The sequence below is a fragment of the Nannobrachium achirus genome, assembly GCF_963921795.1.
Source record: "Nannobrachium achirus genome assembly, chromosome: 11".
In the NCBI taxonomy this organism is placed as follows: Eukaryota; Metazoa; Chordata; class Actinopteri; order Myctophiformes; family Myctophidae; genus Nannobrachium; species Nannobrachium achirus.
Genome location: NC_137820.1, coordinates 53,384,586 through 53,407,425, shown reverse-complemented (window position 1 = coordinate 53,407,425; position 22,840 = coordinate 53,384,586). Strand labels below are relative to the sequence as shown.

Genomic DNA, 22,840 nt, shown 5'->3' with positions numbered 1-22,840 from the left:
TCTAGATCAGTGGTTCAAAAACCTTTTAGCTCAAGACCCAAAAGAGAAATCTGACGTTTGCCCGGGTCACAAACGAGTGAAAATAGCCGATCTACAAGCTCACAGGGCGTCACTTCGTGCCACGTTGTGAGCTTGTAGATCGTCTATTTTCACTGCTTCTTAAACATTTGTTTTAGGACTCATGGAATTTCTTCGATTTTTGGTATTTAATCATGCAAGTATTTAGAAAATAATCTGAATTTGTTTTTCATTCATGAAAATGTTAAATCTTTTGAAATAATTAAAAACAGAATGTAGGAAGTAGAACAAAAATAAAGGGGATATTTGCTCGCGACTCATAGGAAAAAATAATAATTGACCGGCGACCCACACATGGGTCCCGACCCCAGTGTTTGAGAAACAGCCACCACGGACCGAGTGGAGACGGAGACCTTCAGGAACCACCAGCGGAAGATTGGAGCAGTGCTTGGCAGCACCCAGGTGTGAATGGAAGCAACAGCATGATCTTTGCGTAAAAGCATGTTGGTGAAAAAAAAAAGAGTATGCCTACTCAGCAATGAATATAGAAGGAAGAAAAAGATGTGCACACCACAGTGCTGCTTGGCACTGATGTGTTTGTAACATGTATGTGTGGCTGGATGTATATTAGACACAGAGACAGCACACAGATGCACTTTACCTTGTGGAACAATTTAAAGGCTGTACTGCCACCCAGTGGCCATATGGTATATTATTCAATCACAGGGTCTTTTTAATACTTTCTGTCTGACAGCAACAATATGGTTATACAATATGTTTGTTGTTAATAGAACTAACGTTCTATGCAACATACACTTTGTTTTCAGGCAAAAGATAAAATGAATGTTCTAGTACCTAGGTGCAATATACTAATTTGCAGTGCTATCAACTATTTAACACTGAAGAAAGAATAGTTTGCAACACTAGCAATTGTCTATAACTTACGGCATGATGATGTGACTCCATGTCTCCAGTCCACAATGCAAAAATCTATTATTTTCTTAGCTGTCATGATTTACTTTCTCGATTAATCGAATGATTGTGCAGCGTATTTTGGCATTTTAAATATAGTTTTTTTTATATATATCAATGAACCAATTAGCCTCTCAAGCATGACTTCATATTTCATCCCACAATAGTGTTGGTGTAGCAAATCTACAAGTTCACAGATCTTGTAGATTGGCTATTTTCAATTCTTTCTTTTTTTTGGAAACCTTTCAAACTTTTCATGGATTAGGTGGATTAACCCCTAGCAGCTGTGTGGGACTTACCTTGGTAGAATCAAACGCTTGGCCCAGCTCTATGATATGAGGGTCAGTGGACTGGGTGTCTGCTACGGAGGGTCGAATCTGTGGAGACAACACATCACAATAAACAATACTAATCCAGCTAGTGCAGTGGTTCTCAACCTGTGGGTCCGGACCCCCCAAATTATTTTGGGGGGTCCCCAAAGTGGTTCGGGCATCTAGTACGGATGCCCCCCGAGCGCCTTCCTAGGAAGGTCCTCGATGCACGTCCCACTGGGAGGAGACCCCGTGGCAGACCTAAGACCAGATGGAAGGATTATATCTCCAGACTGGCCTGGGAACACCTTGGTATACTCCCAGAGAGAGTGGAGGAAGTTGCGCAGGATAAGGAAATCTGGAAGTCTCAGTTGGAGCTGTTACCCCCGCGACCCGATTCCGGATAAGCGGTTGAAGATGGATGGATGGATGGATGGTCCCCAGATGATTAACTTAATGTGCAACAATGTTTTCTCACTCAACAGTAAACAAACTAACAAAGTAGAGGGTATCTGCACATTTTTAAAGTGATAGTTTATGGACTTTTTAATACGTTTTAATACCTCTGCCTCTAATATTTGAGGCAGATCTACATGCTCACAACGCCATACATTGCGAGGCGTTGTGAGCAAGTAGATCTGTTCTACATCAGGGTGGGGAGTCCCCAGTTAAAATATGATTATTTTGGGGGTCGCGGCCTGAAAAGGTTGAGAACCACTGAGCTAGTGTACAAACTATGGCTGGGAGATAATTGACCAAACACCTCGATATCAACATTGTGACGATAATATCATATTGTGACGCCATTAAAAAAAAAGAAAAAAGCAAATCTACAAATTCACAACGCAAGGCGATGTGACACGTTGTGAGCCTGTAGAGCAGGTTTTTTGCAACAAATTACATCTTGGCTGCAACCATTTTTCTCAGCAATTATTCTACAGATTCCTTTTTAGATTCATCATCATAGATGCCACGTCTTCCCAACGTGCTCCCAGTTCTTGGAGATTATTTGAATAATCAAGAAGCGTGTTCAAAGATATTGAATTACATTGTACATTAAACAAATTATAATCTGATAAAGTCTGATTATTTTCGTTGTGAGTTTGTAGATGAGCTATTTTTGTTTGCCTATTACTACAAGTCCAGAAGGGTTCGTGTGGTTAAACAAGAGTGTCGGTTCAACAATAAAAGACTACAGACTGCAGACACCCAGGTGATTCTTAACTCATTTAGTGCCACCCTAGTCACCACTAGAGGGCGCCCAGTGGCCATAGAAAATCCCATAGAGATATGCTGGTATATGCAGAAGCCCTGCAGCCATGACTTGCCTGAACACTTTCCTTTGTGCATGTACAGGAAGAGGATGAAGTTAGCTTGAAGTTAGCTATTGGCTACCAAGCATTTTAGAAGCCTTATTTTCGTCAACTTAGCCATGATTAAACCTTGCACACCTCATGCATGGGAAAAAAACAGAGAAGAATGAGCTCTAAAAAATCCAATGCAATCCTGGATTGCATTGGAGTGGATTTGTGCAGTTTGTTCACAGCTTTCAAACAAAAAAATCCGATTGGAAATCCGTTCAGGCATTCTTGAGATAATCGCCATTATGTTTTACATGTTATGTAAACAAACATGGCTGCCCTGTATGTTAGATGGGGTTGTATGGGGGTGGAACATGCAAAATCGCGATTGAAATCATGTTCACTAGATTTGATGGGGTCAAAAAAAAAAAAATCAAAAAAGAATTTTTCAAAAAAAATATATTTTTTTTTTATTTTTTTTTTATATCCCGAACTAGTTCGGGATAGGATCTCTGGAATGCGATAATATATCCCGAACTAATTCGGGATAGGCACTCAATGAGTTAAAAGGATCCCTGGCTAATATGACAAATATGCCTTAATACATTATAATTGTCCTCTATGACTACAATGTAAAATTAAAAACACCTTAAATATTTTATTTCTTCTAGAAATAGCTAATCTTTCACTCAGTATGGGAAATGCCTGTCGCAAGTTCATGATGTCATAAATGTCATGTGTGATCTATTTATGGCATGTATGTACAAAAAAAGCACACAAACACATTTGAAATATCGATTTGATGCTCATATTAACCATAGGAAGTATTACGTTTGTTTTTATTTTCACATGCAGGCCATAAATTCCATAGGGATAGATCACACATGACATTTATGACATCATCAACTTGCGACGGGCATTTCCCCTATTGAGTGAAAGATTAGCTATTTCTAGAAGAAATAAAATAATTGAGGTGTTTTTAATTTTACATTGTAGTTAGAGGACAATTATAATGTATTAAGGCATATTTGTCTTATTACTCAGGGATCCCTTTAAGAACTCAAATCTCCTTTGTGTAAAAAGTCCTGTTGGTCTCTGACCTCAATGGCTGTGTGTTGTGGGCTGTGGAGGTGGGGTATCCGGGGGTGGATGTCGGTCAGGTGGGGTGGAGGGTCCGGCGTGGACCTCTTCCTGTGACCGCTCAGGACATCTCGGTAGCATTTGGTGTCAAAGTTGGTCCTCCACAACATCACCTGGGGGGAGTTACAGGGATGGGACGGTAATCCTCATTATCGTTTATCGTGAGAAAAAAAAAACACTCACAATAATCGTATCGTGGAGATTTAAATTTAGCGAGAAATTATCCTCCGTCATGCACTGGGATCAGTTCACCAATTATTTGCCGAGCTGCACATCTAGTACCATTTAAATAATTAAAACCTCAATAATTGGTAAAACGGACCTGTCTTTTTTATTATTATTCTCTACCGAATCTCTAGCCAGAGCTCCAGCTTGTAGATCTGCTATATTTTTGTAAATGTTCTGCCCCAGGATATTGGATGTTGGGGGATATTTTCATTATCGCGATAATATCATAAATCACAATTTATTTGGTCACAATAATCGTGACATGAATTTGTCAAATCGTCCCACCCCTACTGGGGAGAGAGAGGACCGATGTCATTAACACACTGAAGGTCACATGGTTCAATCTCCGTAATGTATCATCCGCTGCCCGAGTTATTATATCAGCTCCTCTACTGTGACCAGCTCCAGAATAGATGGAACATGTTCAGCTGCACAGCTCTAATGTCATGTGATCTGACAGCAAGGTGCTATAATTATGTATCGTCTGTGTTTACCAGAAGGAAAATGTTGTTTTAATGTATTTCTTCTTTCCACATGACCACACCACCTACCTGTGCATCTGCTCCCCCTGAAGCAAAGGAGTGTCCCGTCCTGTTGAAGGCCACAGTGAGCACAGCACCCTGAGGAGAAACATCATCAATGTAAACTAGATTGTAAACAGTAACAGAAAGGCTACCTTTTGTTGAGAAAGCAAGCTGACTACGTTTCAATCATCTTTACAGTGGAAACTATTGAAAATTATTATGAACTCGGGGTTGACATGTAGGCCTGTCACAATTATTACTTAAATCGTCTAATGTCAATTATTTGACATAATCACAATTATTTTGTCATAATCGTCATAATCGTTTCCATGTTGAAAAATGTACATATTTTCAAACATTTTCAAAAATAGTGGAAATTGCAGATCTACAAGCTCTTGCTATTTCCACTATCAATGTTCATTTTTAAGTATAAAGTTATCAAATATGTCAGTGATTTCTTTGTATATTATTTAGGTTATGTGTCATATCTGCCATGTGCAACTTCAAAGCCTACAAGCCAAACAGAAATGTAATTGTCAATGACAAAAACACAATTAAATTGTTAATATTTGAGTGACAATTAATCGTCATGTAAAATGTCATAATCGTGACAGCCCTATTGACATGTAATAAAAGTGTATAACAGGAGTGGTACAAGTGGCTCATTGTGTGTGCTCCAGTCAAAAGCGCCACCTTGTGTCCATGGAGGGTATAGATGAGGCGTCCTTCCAGCAGGTCCAGGATCTTCACAGTGCCGTCGTTAGAACAACTGATCAGGTAGTTGTTGGACGGGTGGAAGGAAAAGCTATTGATCGCCGCACCGTGGACTGTGATCCAAAGGTCAGAGGCACACATGAACCAATGAAATCCTTATTGAGCACCGAAGGAGAACATGAAAAACTTTCCATTTTTGCATCATGTGTACAGTAGTGTATCATTTACAATCGTTCACACCTTGGTGATGCTGTATTAGCTTGTTGGTTCGGAGATCCCAGATTTTCAGGGTGTTGTCCGATCCCGACGACCCTATGCATGTACCGCTGTTGTTGAAGTCCACAAAGGTTGCAGATCTGGAGTGGTTACATCAAAATTACATTTATTCATTCTGCAGTGAGTATAGAACATATACAGTAGGCTACAATAGACAGCATACCCAAAACACACACACACTTCAACCTGCAGGGAATAATTATTAACTTATCTGTGCAAATCTTTGAATATTTTTGACCTGATTATATAAATGTTTTTTAAATCCTTCTTCTAAATCAGTGGTTCTCAAACTTTTTCATGTCAAATTTACATGTATTTGGCTGCAGACCCCATCTCAAAATATGTTGTTTCCAGGGACCCCCAGAAGCAGAGATTTGAGTTACAAAGGGTTTGCTTTGGAATATATATATTCAAAGATTTGCCAAAACAAATCTAGATTTTTCAAAAATAGCAGATCTACAAGCTCACACTTGTATATCTGCTATTTTTCAACAGCTAAAGTATGAAATAATTCCAGGTCTTAATGGGTTAATAAAGAGGTCCTTACCCTCCATAGTCTGAGAAGCAGTTGATGCAGCGTTTGGTGGAGGTGTCCCATAGCCGTACGGTGTGGTCGTCCCCACATGATGCAATGAGTCGCCCGTCAGGAGAGAACCTGCAGCAGTCAAGCAACAGATGGCAGAATTACATTTTAAAAATCACACCAGTGTCAACCGATCGGTGGTGTCCATTCATTTCAAGGCTGTGTGTGTGTGTGTGTGTGTGTGTGTGTGTGTGTGTGTGTGTGTGTGTGCGCATGCATGCATGCGTGCATGCATACATGTTTCAAGGCTGCTAAACAGCACCTCTCTGGTCACTCAAGGGCATTGCAGGCCTAGCTCACGCTACATAGATACAGACACAGACAGACACACACAGACACAGGGCGGATACACGCATACACACACGGCCACACACGGCCACGCTATGGAGACGGTGTGACCACCACTCACAAAGTGATACTTTCTTGAATCTTTAAACAGGGTAAGGCTATATATTGTTTTATTGAGATTGAGAAGCATGCTGTATTTCTTCCTTTTTCTCCTGATTCACATTCATACAGGTCAACAAACTGATAAATGAAAGATGATTGTTTTTAGCTACAAATATATTTTTTAAGATTTGTAAAGATTTGGTAACTTTAGGTATTGCTACCGAGCCGCTAAGCAGTTTCAATAAGAGTGTAGTATTGACAGATCCTAATAAGACCCATCCCTCACACACACACACACACACACACACACACACACAAACACACACACACACACACACACACACACACACACACACACACACACACACACACACACACACACACACACACACACACACACACACACACACACACACACACACACACAAACACACAATACCAAGTTGAAGTGACTGTGTGATGCTAGTGGTTACCTAGCACAGCGGACCCAGTTAGTGTGCTGGTTGAGAGAGTAGAGGAAGCGCTGGCGCTGGACGTTCCACACCTTGACTGCCTTGTCGTCTGAGGCGGTCACCAGTGTGAGGCCATCGTTAGAAAAGCACACACTTCTCACTGCGGCCATGTGAGCTTTGATCACTGTTGACTCTGCTTTACTGCAACACACGCATGAACATAAACAATAAATGGGCAATAATCCTAGAACACTAAAATAACTAGAAAAAGTATGTAACTAGAACTGCACTCTGTCGAGGTGCCAACTTGCGTCTTGTGCACAAGTAGGCCATGTATGGCTACTTGTGCACAAGTAGGCCATACATGGCCTACTTGTGCTCACCACTGGCATCACCACTGGCATCACCAGGAATGATAGTCCCTCATTGGCTGTTAATGATGATGTTGCCAGAGATGCTGGTCCCTGATTGAGCTATGGGCTTAACCCTCGTAGGATCCTCGTGTTTTAGTCACACCCAGGGCCTTCAGGTCACTTTGACCCGGCTCATATTAAACCATTCTAAAGTAGTTAGAAATCCCCCAAAATCATATTAAACACAATTTGATTGTCATTACTAACTACTTTACTAACAATTCAATCAATATTTTTCATTATCCCCGCCAGGCCGGGATGGCCAAAGGTGAGGGATTATGTTTTCACTCCTCTGTCTGTGGACAGCTTATCTCAGGCAAGTTGGACCAATTAGTGTGAAACTACACACACACACTCCCGGGAGGCCTAGGAAGAACCTCCTCCCCAAATTCTTCACATTGGCCTCTTATAGCGCCACCATCAGGCCGTTGTGTGAACAGCTAATCTCAGGCACCACATCAGTATCAAACTTGGCACACATACGCCCAGGAGGCCTAGAAAGAAACTCCACTAGAAATCTTTCCCATCTGTCTTTTATAGCACCACCATGAGACTGATCTTTGCAAAATATCTTGTTGGTATTACCAACAAAATCTCACACCAATTGGTACATATTATCCCTATTGTCATTTGATCAAGAACTATATGTCAAATATTTCTTGTCCCATTCTGATTTACACAAAGTGCTACAGGTGCTCGGATGGCACAGTGTCCCTGCCGCCACCACAGAGGTTGTGGATTTGAATCAATCGTGGGGCATCTATGTAAACACAATTGTTTTTTGAGGGAAGGGAAGCTGGGCGGAGAGGTTGATAATTGTCACTACATGTATTCCTACAGCCAGGCTGGGCGGCAGCTAGTTTTTGGAGGGAGGAGTAGGACGAAGGGCGAAGGCCCTACGTCCTCTCGGTGGGGGCTCCTCACTGTCAGGTGATTCGGTAGGATACAACAGCAGTGACAACATAGGGGAGGAATCAATTGGCATAAGGACTGGATTGGGGAGAAAAAGAGGGTAAACCATAATTGGCTACTCAAAATAAAAGAAAAATGCTACAAATCACGTCGGAATGCACGGAATGCATAGGGTTGAAGTTCCCATTTGGTAGCAAAATGTGCCACTCCTGCAAAAATCGTAAACATCTTTGGAATCGTGGCCAATCTGAATATAACATTGATCAAATGACCAAAGAAAATCGGTTTTATAAATGTCCCCCAAAACTTGTTTTGCTCAATTCTGCCTCATGGTGGCGCAATAACAGAACGATTTGGGGTTGAATATCTTCCTAGGCCTCCCGGGGGAGTACATGTAAAGTTTCACGCTGACTGGTCCAGCGGTGACTGAGATTAGCTGTTCACAGACAGAAGCAACGAAAACATAATATCTCACCTTTGGCCATCCCGGCCTGGCGGAGATAATATAGAATGAATTGTTATCAATGTAGTTTGTAATGGTGAGCAAATTATGTACTAAAAAATCCATATGTCCAATGTTTTTTCAGAAAGAAACGGTCTAAATATTAGCCATTTTGCATACACTTTGAATGGCCGGGTCAAAGTGACCCGAAGACCCTGGGTGTTATATGTTGATACAGGGGGGTGTTGCAAATGCATGACATGTACCATTTTCATATCACATGTTTAGTACAGTAAATAAGCCAAGCAGAAGAAGTTTCATGGAAAAAATCATATTTTAACATACTTTTTCTTGATGTTGAAAATTGAAAACCGGGTCAAAGTGACCCGAAGACCCTACGAGGGTTAAACAAACCAGGACATACATACCCAGCCAATCGCAGAATTGGAAATTGCAAGTGTGGTTGCCATGATGTGAGTCACACTTGCAAATGAATCTCGTCTTACCATTTGAATTTTCCCCTTTCAAGTCAATGGGGGAAATTAATTCACTAATAAATTAATGCCTATATGGAGATCCCTGATGTCATCAATATTAAGCCCATATCATGGAATGCCGATATATGGACATACAGCGTCAGTCTCACGTGGTCTATAATATCAGACATCTATGATGTCAGTCATCTCCATATTTGGAAAAAGTTTAATTTTTAATTAAAGTCAATGGAGAAAATGTATTCACAAATACATTTATATAAATTAAACTATGTAACGTATCTCTTAGCAAAGGAATCGATTCCCGATGAAGCCAGTCGATTTGACATATGGCCCAAGTGTGTTCCACCAACACTGTGGGAGGAGTAGCGCAGCAAAATAATGTTTATCTAGGGGGGGAGGATGGAATATAAAGTTTATCTAGGGGGAGATGGAATAAAGTCGGACAAGTACTATTGTCAATGTCTGGTTGCCCTGCAGGGCACACTAAATAGTACAAGTACAAATCCCATATTACTCTGAAAATGTTACAACTATACAACTGTACTGCAGTGCCTACAAGGTGGGTGTCCACAGTCGCACGGTCTTGTCCTTGGAGGAACTGGCCACCAGGTCTCCAGTGGGGGAGAACTGCACTCCAGTGATGAGGTCTTTGTGGCCAATGAAACGGAAGGGCCTTGCCTTGGGAGCCAGATTCCAGATCATCAGGCTCCTATCTACAGACCCTGTGGCTGGTGATAGAAATGAAAGTGACGGTAAATCAGAACCTGAAACAATTTATTGCGGGGGTCTTCAAAATGTTTTTCAGGCCAAGGATCCCTTGCTGAGAGAGATGAAGCAGGGACCCCCACTACATATATGGATTCATTTTAATCTGTGTTTTCAGATATTTAAGGCTTAAACCCTCAATATGTAAACTTAACCTTTGGCTCTGTAGTCTGTACTTGGTCTACTCTTTTTTTCCCCAAAACCTCTTCACTTAAAATAGCTGATCTACAAGCTTAACCGCAAATTGCAACACTAGATTTTTTTTTCTAGTGTTGCAATACCTCCCATTGGCAACCAATGCATCCAAACAGTTGTTTTGCTATCTGATTGTATTTGATTGTGAGCTTGTAGATCAGCCATTTTCTGCTAATGTTTCCCCCAGAATAGGGCTGCTAGGGTTCAAGTGGTTAATGATTTTTTTCTTCTTTCTTTTTTTAAGATAAAGTCCCTATCACACAAAGATTTGGCAGCCCCCCTGCAGTATCTCTGAGGACCATCTAGGAGTCCCGGGGCCCCCTATTGAAGACCCCTGCTTTATTGACAAGTATGAGGACGATTTTGCTGTAACATGATGATTGTGGACCTATTTCACTCAGATAGCACCACGTCACGTGACATTGGAAAGGAATGGATACATTCCAAACAGTGTGTGAGAAAGTGATCCTTGCAGGTTTAATGTTACAGTAATGCACTGAGGACAGCTTACCCAGTTGTTTGCCATTGGGGTTGAAGTCTGCACAGGTGACAGCATCTTTATGTCCTTTGAATTGTCGCTCAAGGGTTGGGTCATCCTGCAATTGCAATATTCACAGTTGTATGTTATGTATGTGCACATGTTTGACTTGCCAAACTGGCATGGCTGCCATACACTCTCTGCAAAACCTCTTGTTTATGTTTGACAAAGTCAAAGTGGATTGTTGCATGGATTTAACCTGCATCCTGAGTTGTCTTTTTCACAGCTTGAAACATATAAAGACTCACGACATGTAGTAGAGTAGAATCATTCATTAGTAAGCTAGCTATGTACCTATAGGTTATTTAACACACAAGCCTGGCATTATAGAGAGAGTCACCAAGCAGTAAATCCTCTTAACAGAGGACGCTACCAAATTAGCCAACTAGCTATAGTGAGATTTTCTCATCCACCATATCGAGAGCAGACACATTTTGACCTTAGCTTAGCTAAAGTGAGATTTATTAAGCATACTTACCATGACGGACGCCATTTCACGTCCTGACAGTGATCAGAATCAACCTGTCAAAGTGTTGTTGTTTCGAGTGGTGAAAGAGAAAGTTGAAACTGTCACAACAGTCCGCGCTGAACTTCTTCAGACCGTGCCTGTCGATCGCCGATTTGTGTTTTGCACATAATTAATTTTTTTTACCAATAATTAGAGCAACAATAGCGCTTTTGAAACAAACGGATTTAATTTAAAATAAATATGCATACGGTAGTGTTTTAACACAAACAATACAACACTAAACAAAAAAGACAGAAAGAAAAAGAAACATAAACCGATAGCTCGGTCTCCTAGAGAGTCTGTCAGCTTCACCAAAGGTAATTTTCGCCCTCACACCGAATTTTAAGCCTTGAAGTATTTGTACTTTACTTTAGTATTGTATTTCCAATTTCCAATACTTTTACTTCTACTGACTACTCCATTATCTCAGGTCCAAATATTGTACTTTTACTACACTACAATTATTTGGGAAAAAAACTTTGATTACTAGTTACTTTGCAGGTATATAGGCCTATTATAATATTATAAAACATACATTAACCACTTTAGCCCTATTGTGACGCGTTGTGAGCTTGTAGATCATCTGCCAATACTTTCGTTGTTTTACTCAAGTACATTTTGAATTCTGGACTTTTACTTAGTATTTCTACATTGCAGTATTGATACTTTTACTCAAGTAAAAAAAATAGTACTTTTTCCACCACTGGTCTTCACACAGGGAAATAAAGTACCTTGTGCAGTATAGCTTCTAACGGGAGCGTTCTCCGTTGCTAAGCAACCAGCCAGCCGCACATCAAACCACAGCGACGCTCATGCATCAACCTAGTAACGGCTTCAGTGATTGGACCGTGAACATGCTCCGACCAATCGGCGCCACGTTTGTTAATAAACTCTGAACATTTGTGTTGTAGTGTTTCAGTTATGTAAAGATGTCGACCATTGGAAATGCCAAGGTAAATGTGAATCTAAAATGTAGTTTTCTTAACTGTCAATGTGTTAGGTGCTAAGATCGTAATGAAATGTTGTACCTTAGCTATTGTTGTGTCAGCATTATGCACCTGTTCTTTCGCAAGACCATTATATTATGAATAAGATAAACATGACTCTGTATTCCCCTGGTTTTAGTACCTGAAAAAAAGGATACCAGAGAACCCAAAATATAAACACGTTAAAACAAGACTGGATACAGGTATGTCCCCGTCCGTGCACATTGGCTCTGGTCTACTCTAGACAGAGGGAAGCAAAATGTGCAATGTTAACGATCGGCTTGTCACTGAGAAACTGTCCCTTGATTGCTTCGTTCTTGTTGTTTCTCACTTGATAGGATGCAGTCAAACAAAGTATATGGAAAGACTGGAGGAGATACAAAAAAGTAAGTCTGATATTTGCAAGCAACAGACACTTTTGGCTTTGGGGTAGATGCAGATTGCAGCCCTCATGGTTTGACGATGCCATTACTTTTGCATTACAGTGTCATTACAGGACCACAAATGAGGTGGTTGAATAAATTCAGTGGTGTAAAGTAACTAAGTACATTTACTTAGTTATGTACTGTACTAAGTAACTAAGTGCATTTACTTAGTTATGTACTGCACAATTTTGAGGTATTTGTACTCGAGTATTTCCAATTCCCAGTACTTTTACTTCTACTACATCTCGGATCCAAATATTGTAATTTTACTCCACTACATTTATTTGAAAACTTGAGTTATACTGTGCAGATATAAATTATAATATTATAAAACATACATAAACCACTTTAGCCATATTTTATACTGTGGCTATTTGAAAATAGCCGATCTACAAGTGCATCGCGACATGTTTTGAGCTTGTAGATCTGCCATTTTCAAACGTTTTGTACTTTTAGTACATTTTGATGACAACTCTTTCATACTTTTACTCAAGTCCAGACTTTTACTTGTAAAAGACTATTTCTATATTGCAGTATTGATACTTTTACTTAAGTAAAATATCTGACTACTTTTTACACCACTGAATAAATACACACAGTGTGCTTGCACTCTTTTTTCCTCCACTCTCAGTCTTGACTTTAAGCATGCAGTTCAGATCACACACACACTGAAATGTAGAAGGTCCAGTTCATCACTTTGCTTTTGAATGTAAGAGTTTCTCCTTCTTGTCAGCTTGGCTTTAGGAGGCAAACTGGAGAAGTTGTGTTCCACTGATATTTTCCAGGCTAATGGCTGGCTCAGACCCTGTGAATGAGTACTTTGTTGCTTGCTGGTGGCCACTTTCCTCCGGGCTTCCTTCCGATTTCTCAGGGATAAGCACCACTGACTCCTTCATTCGCCAATGGGTGATTGTACTGCCTACAGTTATTTTTCTGTGGAGTGAGTCTAAAGTATTCGGATACACCATGTAGTTGCCAACAGGTGCTTTTAACAGAGAAACAGAGAGCAAGATAGTGAGGTCACACTTGGGGTCACAGCGGTATCAATGGCACTTTTAAAAGAAGGTTCTGAGCAGCCTGCTTTGGCCATAGGAAGTGCCAAAGTTGCCCAGGAGGTTCTCTAGCATGGGAACTGGAAGGGTAGAGCTGATGTTAGTACTGGAGGAGGGTAAGGAGATAGATGAGCCGCAAGACCCAGGTGAGATATGCTGGCTTGATTACTTGTGAGGATATTCGAACATTGCAGGAAAATATGGCATATGTCCACCTGCCACAGTGGCTGACGGAATCCAAAATTCAACTGCCAAATTATGTTTTTTTTGTCAGATTAAACAATCCTATTACCACCATCTATACAGTTAATGATTTCTACCTGCATAACTGGTGGTGCTATTATTTTGAAGGTTTTCTCTATTTTGTTCTATTTCCTAGTTTTAATTATCCTTTCTCTCAGATTACAGGTACCGCAAGGATGAACTCTTCAAACGCCTAAAAGTGACAACTTTTGCACAATTGGTAAGAATATTTTCATGTATGATGTCTACTGTCTTGTGAGATTCATACAGAGATTTATTTTTAGTCATTGGTTATATATAAAAATAATTGTTTGTTTTTCTTAGAATGTCATGATGTTGCTATATCAGCTGAGCATTTACACAGTTCATCTAACTTTGTTCTGCAAACAGAGCTTACCAATTACCAGCATTACCAATTTGCCATCAAGTTGGACTTGAATGAAATGAATGCCCTATCTATTAACGGTATCTGTTAACCCAAGAACACTCATTTGCAAATCACTTTCGGTGCCATGCATCTTCGAGCAGAGGAAACGAAGGCAGGCAGTGAACAAACCAATCTATTTACAGTATTTAATCATTTATAGACCACTTGTGGTGTACTAGTGCACAGCTCTTGGTGTGTTACTTTCACCTACAAACCCCACAGCTGTTGTCCTTTCTATTTGAAACCTGCTGAAATGTGTTTTTTCTTTTTTTGTCCCACACCAGGTACTTCAGGTAGCATATGTCACAGAGCTGAATGAAAGTGTGAATGATGACGAATCACCTAGACATGAAGGTAACTGTGATGGAAAATAAACTGATTACCGAAGCTGTGTAGTTAGGTTATAATGCATGATAATACTGTATATGATGATACAGTATATGTCTTCTTCATGTCATTACTCACCAATTGTACTCTACTCTCTATTTTACCTTTCCATGTTCTATTTTGTTTGCTTCTATTCCTCATTACTAATCTATTCCATTCTAGTGTATGCTCCTCTATTCTGTTATTCCCTAACTCCATTCTATTCTATTTCATATATTGTATTCTCTTCTCTTCTTTTCTATTCCCCATGTCCCCAGAGTTCCTGTCGGAGGCGGATGCAGAGTGTCTATCAGAGCAGACCAACGGTTTCCCCCAGCCTTCCTCCACGACGGCTGTCCTCCCACAGAGCAGCAGGGAAGATGGAGACCCCTGCCACTCTGCCAGGTCTACGTTGCAGAGGTCAGGCTCACTCATAAATACCTTTCAACATTCTTTATTGTTACATCTCATGATACAAGTGCATGGGTACAAGTCTTGGGTATTGACTCCTCAACATGGCAGCAACAAGAAAAGAAAAAAGATATAAAATAACAATATAAGTAGAAGTGAAAAATTGTACAAAAAGTGGTTAGAAAGTATTTTACATAATCTGAATCTACCATACAGTAAATGCGTATCCACATATCAAATCCTTGGAATCCCTGGGTAGATGTATGGATAGAAGGAGAAAACTATTTTACAACCCTTTTCACAATGCAAAACATACCGGTACTTATATCTTCCCACACAACTACTGGATTGAAAATATGTATCCCTAATCCCTCTCACTGTTCTGCACGTAATATCCATAATCTCTTGCCCTTACTGTATTACATTGACAATCTCTCACACCCAATTACTCCTGCTGGATCATCAGCCGCCGGAACAACCGCAATGTATTACCCCAAGCGTACCTGTAACCCTATACACCTAGTATCTGGTGTCTGCACTCCACCTCCACACACATCCACCTCTGTTTCCCAGCGGAATGGCTCACCCACCCCACCCTTCAACCCCTCACCATGGTTCTGTACCATACGTTAACCCCCACCCCAGCCTTTTCCTCCATCTGTTATAGCATCTCCACGCTGGCCTCGTTCCCACAACCAGGGGCGTCACAAGGGGGGAAAAAGTGGGACTGAGTTACTACTGCCCAAGGTGGAGGGGGCCTGGAATTATTTTTTGAAAGTCGTGAAAATGTGTGCAAATCTTTGAATATATGTTTTTTTAAGCGGACATTTGTAACTCAAATTTTCGCTTCTGGGGCGTCCCTGGAACTAAATATTTTGAGATTGGGGATCCGCGGCCAAATACATATCATTTTGGGGGTCGTTCACATGAAAAGGCTTGAGCACCACTGACATAGAAACATAGGTTTTTCAAAAAACCTTAGAAGGATTTTAAATATTCAAAGACTTGCACAAATTTTCACAATTTTTCAAAAATAGCAGATCTGCAAGCTCGCAGCGTGGCACTCGGTGCCGCGCTGTGAGCTTGTATATCTGCTATTTTTCAATAGTTAACGTACCCAGGGCCCAGAATTTGGTGCGACACCCCTACCCGCACAACCCCACTTTACCTCTGACAGGTACGCCAGAGGTGTAACTCTATATCTGGCCCTCTGCACCCAGGGGGGCCCGGTAATGGCAGGGCATTAGATCCCTTCACCAGAGAGCAAGCGAGAGAGAGAGAAGGATGTTAGGCAGATCTAAAGTAAACCACACAATGGACACAGTGTTGAGCCAGACTACAGGCCACTGGATGCCTGATCCGTGTTGGACAGTAACTAAAGTGCATTTAGTTACTGTTTTCTTTTTCTTTTTTCTTTTTTGCAAGCTGATGACTTTCACTTTGCTACATTTTAAATAGAAATATTGTACTTTTGACCCCACTACTAGGAAGGGACTCTTGGGACTGAAACTAACAATAATGTATTGTTATTAACCACCTAAGCCTTATTTCAAACAGTGAAAAATCTACAATCTTGTAACTCTGCTATTTTCACAATTTCTGAAAAGTTCAGAAAATGTACTTCGTAATTTGTGCTTTTGAATACTTGAGTATTTACTTGTCTTGAGAGTATATACTTTGTCTACCAGTAAGAACCTGATTAAAGGTCTTTGCTCACCCGGAGCATGACTAATAAAATATCTGAAGATGCATGTTGAATACTGCATCAAATATCACACTATGCCTCGTTCATACAGGTTGATGCTTTTATTCGCAGTGAAGAATTGACCTTGTTTTGAAGTGGCTTTATCGCCACATAATATTTGCGTTCTGTATTAATGTACTATGACACAAACAACAATTTGAAAATATATATTTTCTGGTGAATTCATCGCCCCAGAAAAGGCACCCAGTGTGTAAATAGTACCTTAAAGGGGTGGTGACATCCAAAAATAAATTTTGAGTTTTTTATGCTTTTTTTAATGTTCCCTGGCCTCAATTACACCAAAAAAAACGCAACTTTTGACATGCAGTGGTTTTCCTGCCATCTGTGTGTTTGTGCCGGTTTCTGCGTAATGAGTCTCAAACGCGCAGTTCATTGGATACTGGACTCATACGTCGTCAGTCGATTCACCCCCCCTCCTCCTCTCTCCCAGTCTCCCTGTCTGTATTTCTCCCATAGAGTTATTTCTCCACAGCCCAAGTTTTGAGGAAGTGACCTCTTACATTATATCGTCCTTTAATTGTAAATATGGGCATATAAAATACATTTATCCATTCAAATATCTTATTTACATCAATATCCTTCATATCAAGTAGTCTGTTTATGCTTTAGTGAAATAATTAAAATCGCTATGTATTTGCGCACAGCGGAACCTCTCTCCTTACCGACACTCTGTGTCGGCTGTGTCCGACTAACAGTGCACTGCTCCCCGGGGTAGAGCTAAGTGGAACCTCCCTCCCTTTACCGACACTCTGTCGTTGCTGTGACAGTGCACAGCGCACCCACACACACACACACACACACACACACACACACAGACAGTAAAAGCGAGCAGACAGTAAAACGCTATAACACAAGCAATAGGTGTTTCTCTAAACTGAGGCATTTAGCCAAAATATGTTGCTATAACTACAAAGGACCATGACGTTTTTCTGCATTGCGGAGCGGAGCTGAACGTTACCGCGGCGCCGACGGTCTAAATTGAACTCCGCGAAGGTACATAGAAGTAACCGCAGGGCTCCGGTAATGTATCGTTCCCGGGGTAAGAAAAAACACCCGCGCCTCGGCTCGTAATGACACAATTCCCCGCTGATCATGCAGACGCGTATGCCTCAGGCCAGGGCTTAGCTCAGCCTCTTTAGCTGCCATGGTTGTGTGTGTGTCTGTGTCACAGCCACTGTCTTGTGCGAAAGCAACAAAAACTGCGAGCACGCATCTCTGTGTGTTGGAGCCGGGGCGGCCGCAGATCTGTATGTGCGTGCGCGTGCGTGTGTGTGTGCGTGCGTGTGTGTGTGTGGCCACTTTGGGTACCATAGTTTGAGAATCGCTGGCCTATGAGGACTGAAGTGATTGATTTGTATTAATAATCAAAATCTACAAAGTTACTAGTAACTAAAGCCTCCAAATGATTGTAGTGGAGAGATAAAGTGAATTTGCCTCTGAGATGTAGTGGAGTAGAAGTATAAGAATTGAAAATTGGAAATACTCAAGTAAAGTACAAATACTCAAAATTGTACTCAAGTACATGTACTTACTGCACTATAGGCCTACTAATATTTATTTTGTTAGAATGAGTGGGAGAGAGAGGCTCCCCTGGTGGTGAGTTTAGAGTATTTCAGGTGACAGACCGTTTTTCATTACACCTAAACAGAGAGAGACACCATGGCTCCATGGAGTGGATTTTCAAGTTTAAACATTTCAAAACATGTTTTTAGGACCAGGGCAAAGACTTTTATGATTGGTAAAAACAGAATGTCATTTGACCTTTAAGCCAGATACGTAGTCGTACGACAGTGCAACGTGTTGTGAGCTTGTTGATGAACGACTATTTTCTGTGCGGTGCACTGCCATGTGATGGGGTAAATGCATTTTTGTTGCTGTGCTAATTACATATTGACTAGGTATTAACAACAGAATAGGACCTCCAAGTTATGGGTTGTTCACTGCCTGATAAAGTGGATGGTCATGTTACTGGCCACGGGTGTGATTTACCTGGTGTTGATGTCTCATCCGGGGTGTGTCTGTAGTGTACTCTGTATACAGTACATTGCCATTTCCCTCAGGTCTGCTTACTGATTCCTGTCATGGTGGTTTCCTTGGTGATACCATTGTTGGTTTCATGAGTTCATCTGACTGATAATTAAGTGTTTAAGGTGTGGCTCTAGGATGCTAGCTGTCTATAAGTGTGTGTGTGTGTGTGTGCGTCCGTCCGTCCGTCCGTCCAGAGCTAATTTCTCAGGACTTAAGACAGAGACAAACATTTTGATTTTGTTATGGGTCTATGCATTTTCTTACACATAATGTTGAATATTGTTTGGGTTGTGGACATAGAATTGTGCTTAGCGCTGCATTAAACTCAACCGATACTTTTGTACTTTTACTTAAGTACATTTGAATTCTTGACGAGTATTTCTAAAGTGCAGTATTGATACTTTTACTTACAAGTAAAGAATTTGAGTACTTTTTCCACCACTGTCAAAGAGTGAGCTCTCTGTGTCTCTCTGTCCTGTCCTAGTGTTATCAGTGGAGTGGGAGAGCTGGACCTGGACAGGAACGGTGAGAAGCCGGCCAGTGTCAGCCCGGTGTCCAGTCCACTGCTGGCCAACTGTCCCTACACCGACTGCCCCTACCTGCTACTGGATGTACGGGACCGAGACCTGTATGACCAGTGCCACATCATCACTGGTAGGTGCTGGGGGATTTATGTGAGCATCAACAGTGTATTTACAGGCAGACTGGTACACAGTAAAATATATAGAGGATATATATAGTATTGAACACTTTCAACTTTGCATACCTATTTAGGATATGTCTATTAAAGGTGACATTTACAAAGATACAAAGTATCTTTGTAAATATTAAAAATGTTATAAATAGGGCTTAATTGGTTTATAAATTAATCTACTGTAGTGTTAATTAACACATAGGATTTTGCTGTGTAATGACAACAAGCAGCAATTGGCCAATCTTAGTTCCCAGAGGTCTTTTTTTCCGCCACTAATTGGCTAACAAGGTGTTTTTTTTTCCTGGCACAGATAAAAATAGATGCATAGAATGAGTAAAGCTATTAACTTTTATAGCAATCAATCACACTGACAAGGCCACATGTATGCATCTACAGTATAGGCTGCTTAGCAGGCTTAGCAATATGTCTGTGTTAATCTGCTTTCTTCATGCTAATCTCTCTACAGCATCCAGTTTCCCCATCACCACCCTCTCTCGGACCATGAACCCTTACACCAAGGAAGTGCTGAGTTATGTATCCTTCACCATGTCATTCTCTCTCCACCAGCATTAACCACTTAAAGCCTATATACTGTACTTCATTTACCAGGGTTCCCCACTCGGCCCCTTCCTTTTTTTCCGTCAACCCGAAAAATCTCTTCGGCAAAAATACCTGAGGTACAAGCTCAGAACACGTTGTGCTTCCATGGGATCAAGAATATGAAGTTTCGTTTTAGTTTTTAGTTTTGAACCTAACATAACTTGCATCAAAAACATGATAGTTTAACATAAAATTATGTTTTAAATGTACTATTATTAATATTGTTTTTATTTATTTTAATGTTTTGTTTGGGACAGGGTGAGGGTGGTGGTAGAAATTATGTTGGTGAAAAACATGTTGAGATCGTCAATTTACAAAAATGCATGAATGCTTGAGTCTGAAACAGGCTTGTTGAGCCTTAACTGGATGTAGAAAAACGCAGCAGGGAAGATCATCATCGTTTATGATGAGGACGAGATGATAGCCAGTCAGGCAGCCACTATCATGTGTGAGCGAGGATTCGAGAATCTCTACATGCTCTCTGGAGGTAAGATCTCACGACGACTTTGTTGTTCAGACTGCAGGCAAATCCACTTTGTTTTGACCAGTGGTGGAAAAAGTATTCGTTGGTAGTTGGTACTGCATACATAGGTACATCATGACTACACACTCAGTTTTGAATTTTATTTCAAGCCACCTACTGTAAGAATGTGGTTCAAAGCAAAGTGTGTGTGTGTGTGTGTGTGTGTGTGTGTGTGTGTGTGTGTGTGTGTGTGTGTGTGTGTGTGTGTGTGTGTGTGTGTGTGTGTGTGTGTGTGTGTGTGTGTGTGTGTGTGTGTGTGTGTGTGTGTGTGTGTGAGAGTTATTTTAGTTTTTGTTTTATGCCGTTCAGACTTGATAATACCAAACGATTAATCTGTATAGGCCAAAAGTCGGACGTGGGCTGCCAGTTTGAAAACAGTCTTTAATGCTGTACTGTCCTAATCTGCTTTGTTAACTCATTGCATGCCAGGCCTGATAGTCCCGAGATTATTTCAATGTCTTTCCCCGCCAGGCCCGATAATCCCGAGAAAAAAATATATATATATTTATATATTTTATTTTTTTCAAAAATCTTTTTTTTTCAAAAAAAATTTTGGACCCCAAAAACTTTAGTAGGCATGATAGCAATCGCGAAATTGCATGTTTAACCCCCATAGCAACCCCATCTTTCAAACATGGCAGCCATCTTTGTTTACATTTTAGGAAAACATAATGGCTGCTATCTCATGAATGCCTGAACGGATTTCCATTCGGATTTTTTTGTTTGAAAGCTGTGAGCAATGTGCAGACACGTGGTGCATTATCTAGGCATGGGTGTGCATGATCCGTGCACTATGAATTACATGGAAGTCTATGGAGACAGGCAGGGGAGAGTACGAAGGTATTGTTAAATGGCGGGGAATGTGTTAAAGCGTTCTCATATGCCCTACTACTAGTAAATTTACTGAATAGGGAAAAAACTGTACTTGAAAAAATATATGTATTTGGCCACGGACCCCCATCTCAAAATATTTGAGATGGGGGTCCCCCTTGTGACCCCTTGTGACGCCCCTGCGCATAGGATTTATGTTATAAGTAACCCACAACTCTCCCAGGTCTGAAGGTGATCGCTCAGAAGTGTCCAGAAGGGATGACGACGGGCTCATTCCCAGCCTCATGTCTGCAGTCTACCAAAGAGGCAGGGAGGAGGCGCTTGGTGCCGCGGTCAGAGCAGCAGGTTATGGCGGAGAGGAGGTGGAGGTTCACCGCGGATGAGCTGTCCAAGATCCAGCAACAGCTGGATGACCAGTCCCTAGCCAGTGACACCAACAGTAAAGGCTCATTTATACTTTGTCACGTAGCAGACATTAAACATTTGGTATTTTGTTTTATACTGGAGAAGGCAAGGCAAGAAAAGTGTTGGTCCAGATAGGGCTGGGCAATACAACATGGACAAAATCAAATATCGCAAATTAATGTTTTCACCAAATAACCTATTGTCACTTTATTTTTTTATTATTATTTAATTTTTTCATGTTAAAGTTTTGAAAGTGAGCTTATTGTACTGTAGATCAGCTATCTATTTTTTAAACTTAGTTGAAGTTTTAATTTTAACAATAAAATAATGACAATATTGCATCCAACATTCCTGACGATCTGCAATAAGGATATATTATTATCCAGCTCTTGGTCAACATTCTTTTCAGCCGGGTTCTTGCCTTCTCCAGCAGATGGAGACAAAAGTAACCAATCATATAGTGGGAATGAGCCCTGCATCACTGATTATATACAGTGAGTTACAATAATATCATGAAACTGAATTAGCCTTGATGAACACTGTGCTGACTTAGCTTTCTGTCACTCTACACCGTCTTTGTCTTGTGTTGTGTCTTCCAGGTCGCATGTCCAGCCGTCTGTCCACCAGCAGTGGCCAGTCTAAAGCGTCCAGTGCCCGTAGCAGCAGACAAAGCACTGCCACAGCCAGGAAAGAGACTGGCAGGGCCCAGAGCAGCAGAGCATGGAAGTGACCCAGCCTGCTTCACCCCCATAACCAACCTTTAGCACAAGTAAAGTTGACGCAAGATTTATGGTTCTGATGCGATCACAATTATGGAGTCTCCTAGACCTAGACCATCGATTACCGGTTCGGTTTGATCACAGTTTCTATTTCAGAACATTTCACTTATTCGCAAACAAGTAAAT

General features: G+C 40.9%; 2 protein-coding genes across 2 annotated transcripts in view; one reads left to right on the top strand and one right to left on the bottom strand.

Moving 5' to 3' along the window:
- Nucleotides 1-11,202, bottom strand: part of poc1b (POC1 centriolar protein B) — a gene marked incomplete at its 3' end in the record, with an annotated part of 99,197 nt that extends 87,995 nt beyond the window's left edge. Inside the window, exons 1-10 of the mRNA XM_080737182.1 lie at nt 11,150-11,202; nt 10,645-10,729; nt 9,730-9,901; nt 6,931-7,110; nt 6,032-6,139; nt 5,449-5,564; nt 5,188-5,321; nt 4,522-4,590; nt 3,703-3,855; nt 1,290-1,367 (exon numbers count right to left, since the gene is read on the bottom strand). Of these exons, the coding sequence (XP_080593308.1) occupies nt 1,290-1,367; nt 3,703-3,855; nt 4,522-4,590; nt 5,188-5,321; nt 5,449-5,564; nt 6,032-6,139; nt 6,931-7,110; nt 9,730-9,901; nt 10,645-10,729; nt 11,150-11,164 (1,110 nt within the window). The 5' untranslated portion in view covers nt 11,165-11,202. The remainder of the gene's footprint in view (nt 1-1,289; nt 1,368-3,702; nt 3,856-4,521; nt 4,591-5,187; nt 5,322-5,448; nt 5,565-6,031; nt 6,140-6,930; nt 7,111-9,729; nt 9,902-10,644; nt 10,730-11,149) is intronic.
- Nucleotides 11,203-12,108: 906 nt separating this feature from the next.
- On the top strand, nt 12,109-22,665 carry cep41 (centrosomal protein 41; the record flags this gene model as incomplete). The annotated part of the gene is made up of 11 exons (XM_080737181.1): nt 12,109-12,132; nt 12,305-12,368; nt 12,504-12,551; nt 14,044-14,105; nt 14,597-14,666; nt 14,957-15,098; nt 19,367-19,536; nt 20,043-20,110; nt 20,549-20,663; nt 21,754-21,969; nt 22,535-22,665. The coding sequence occupies 11 exons, from the start codon at nt 12,109-12,111 to the stop codon at nt 22,663-22,665; spliced, it is 1,110 nt and encodes a 369-aa protein (XP_080593307.1).
- Between the last annotated feature and the right edge of the window lie 175 nt (nt 22,666-22,840).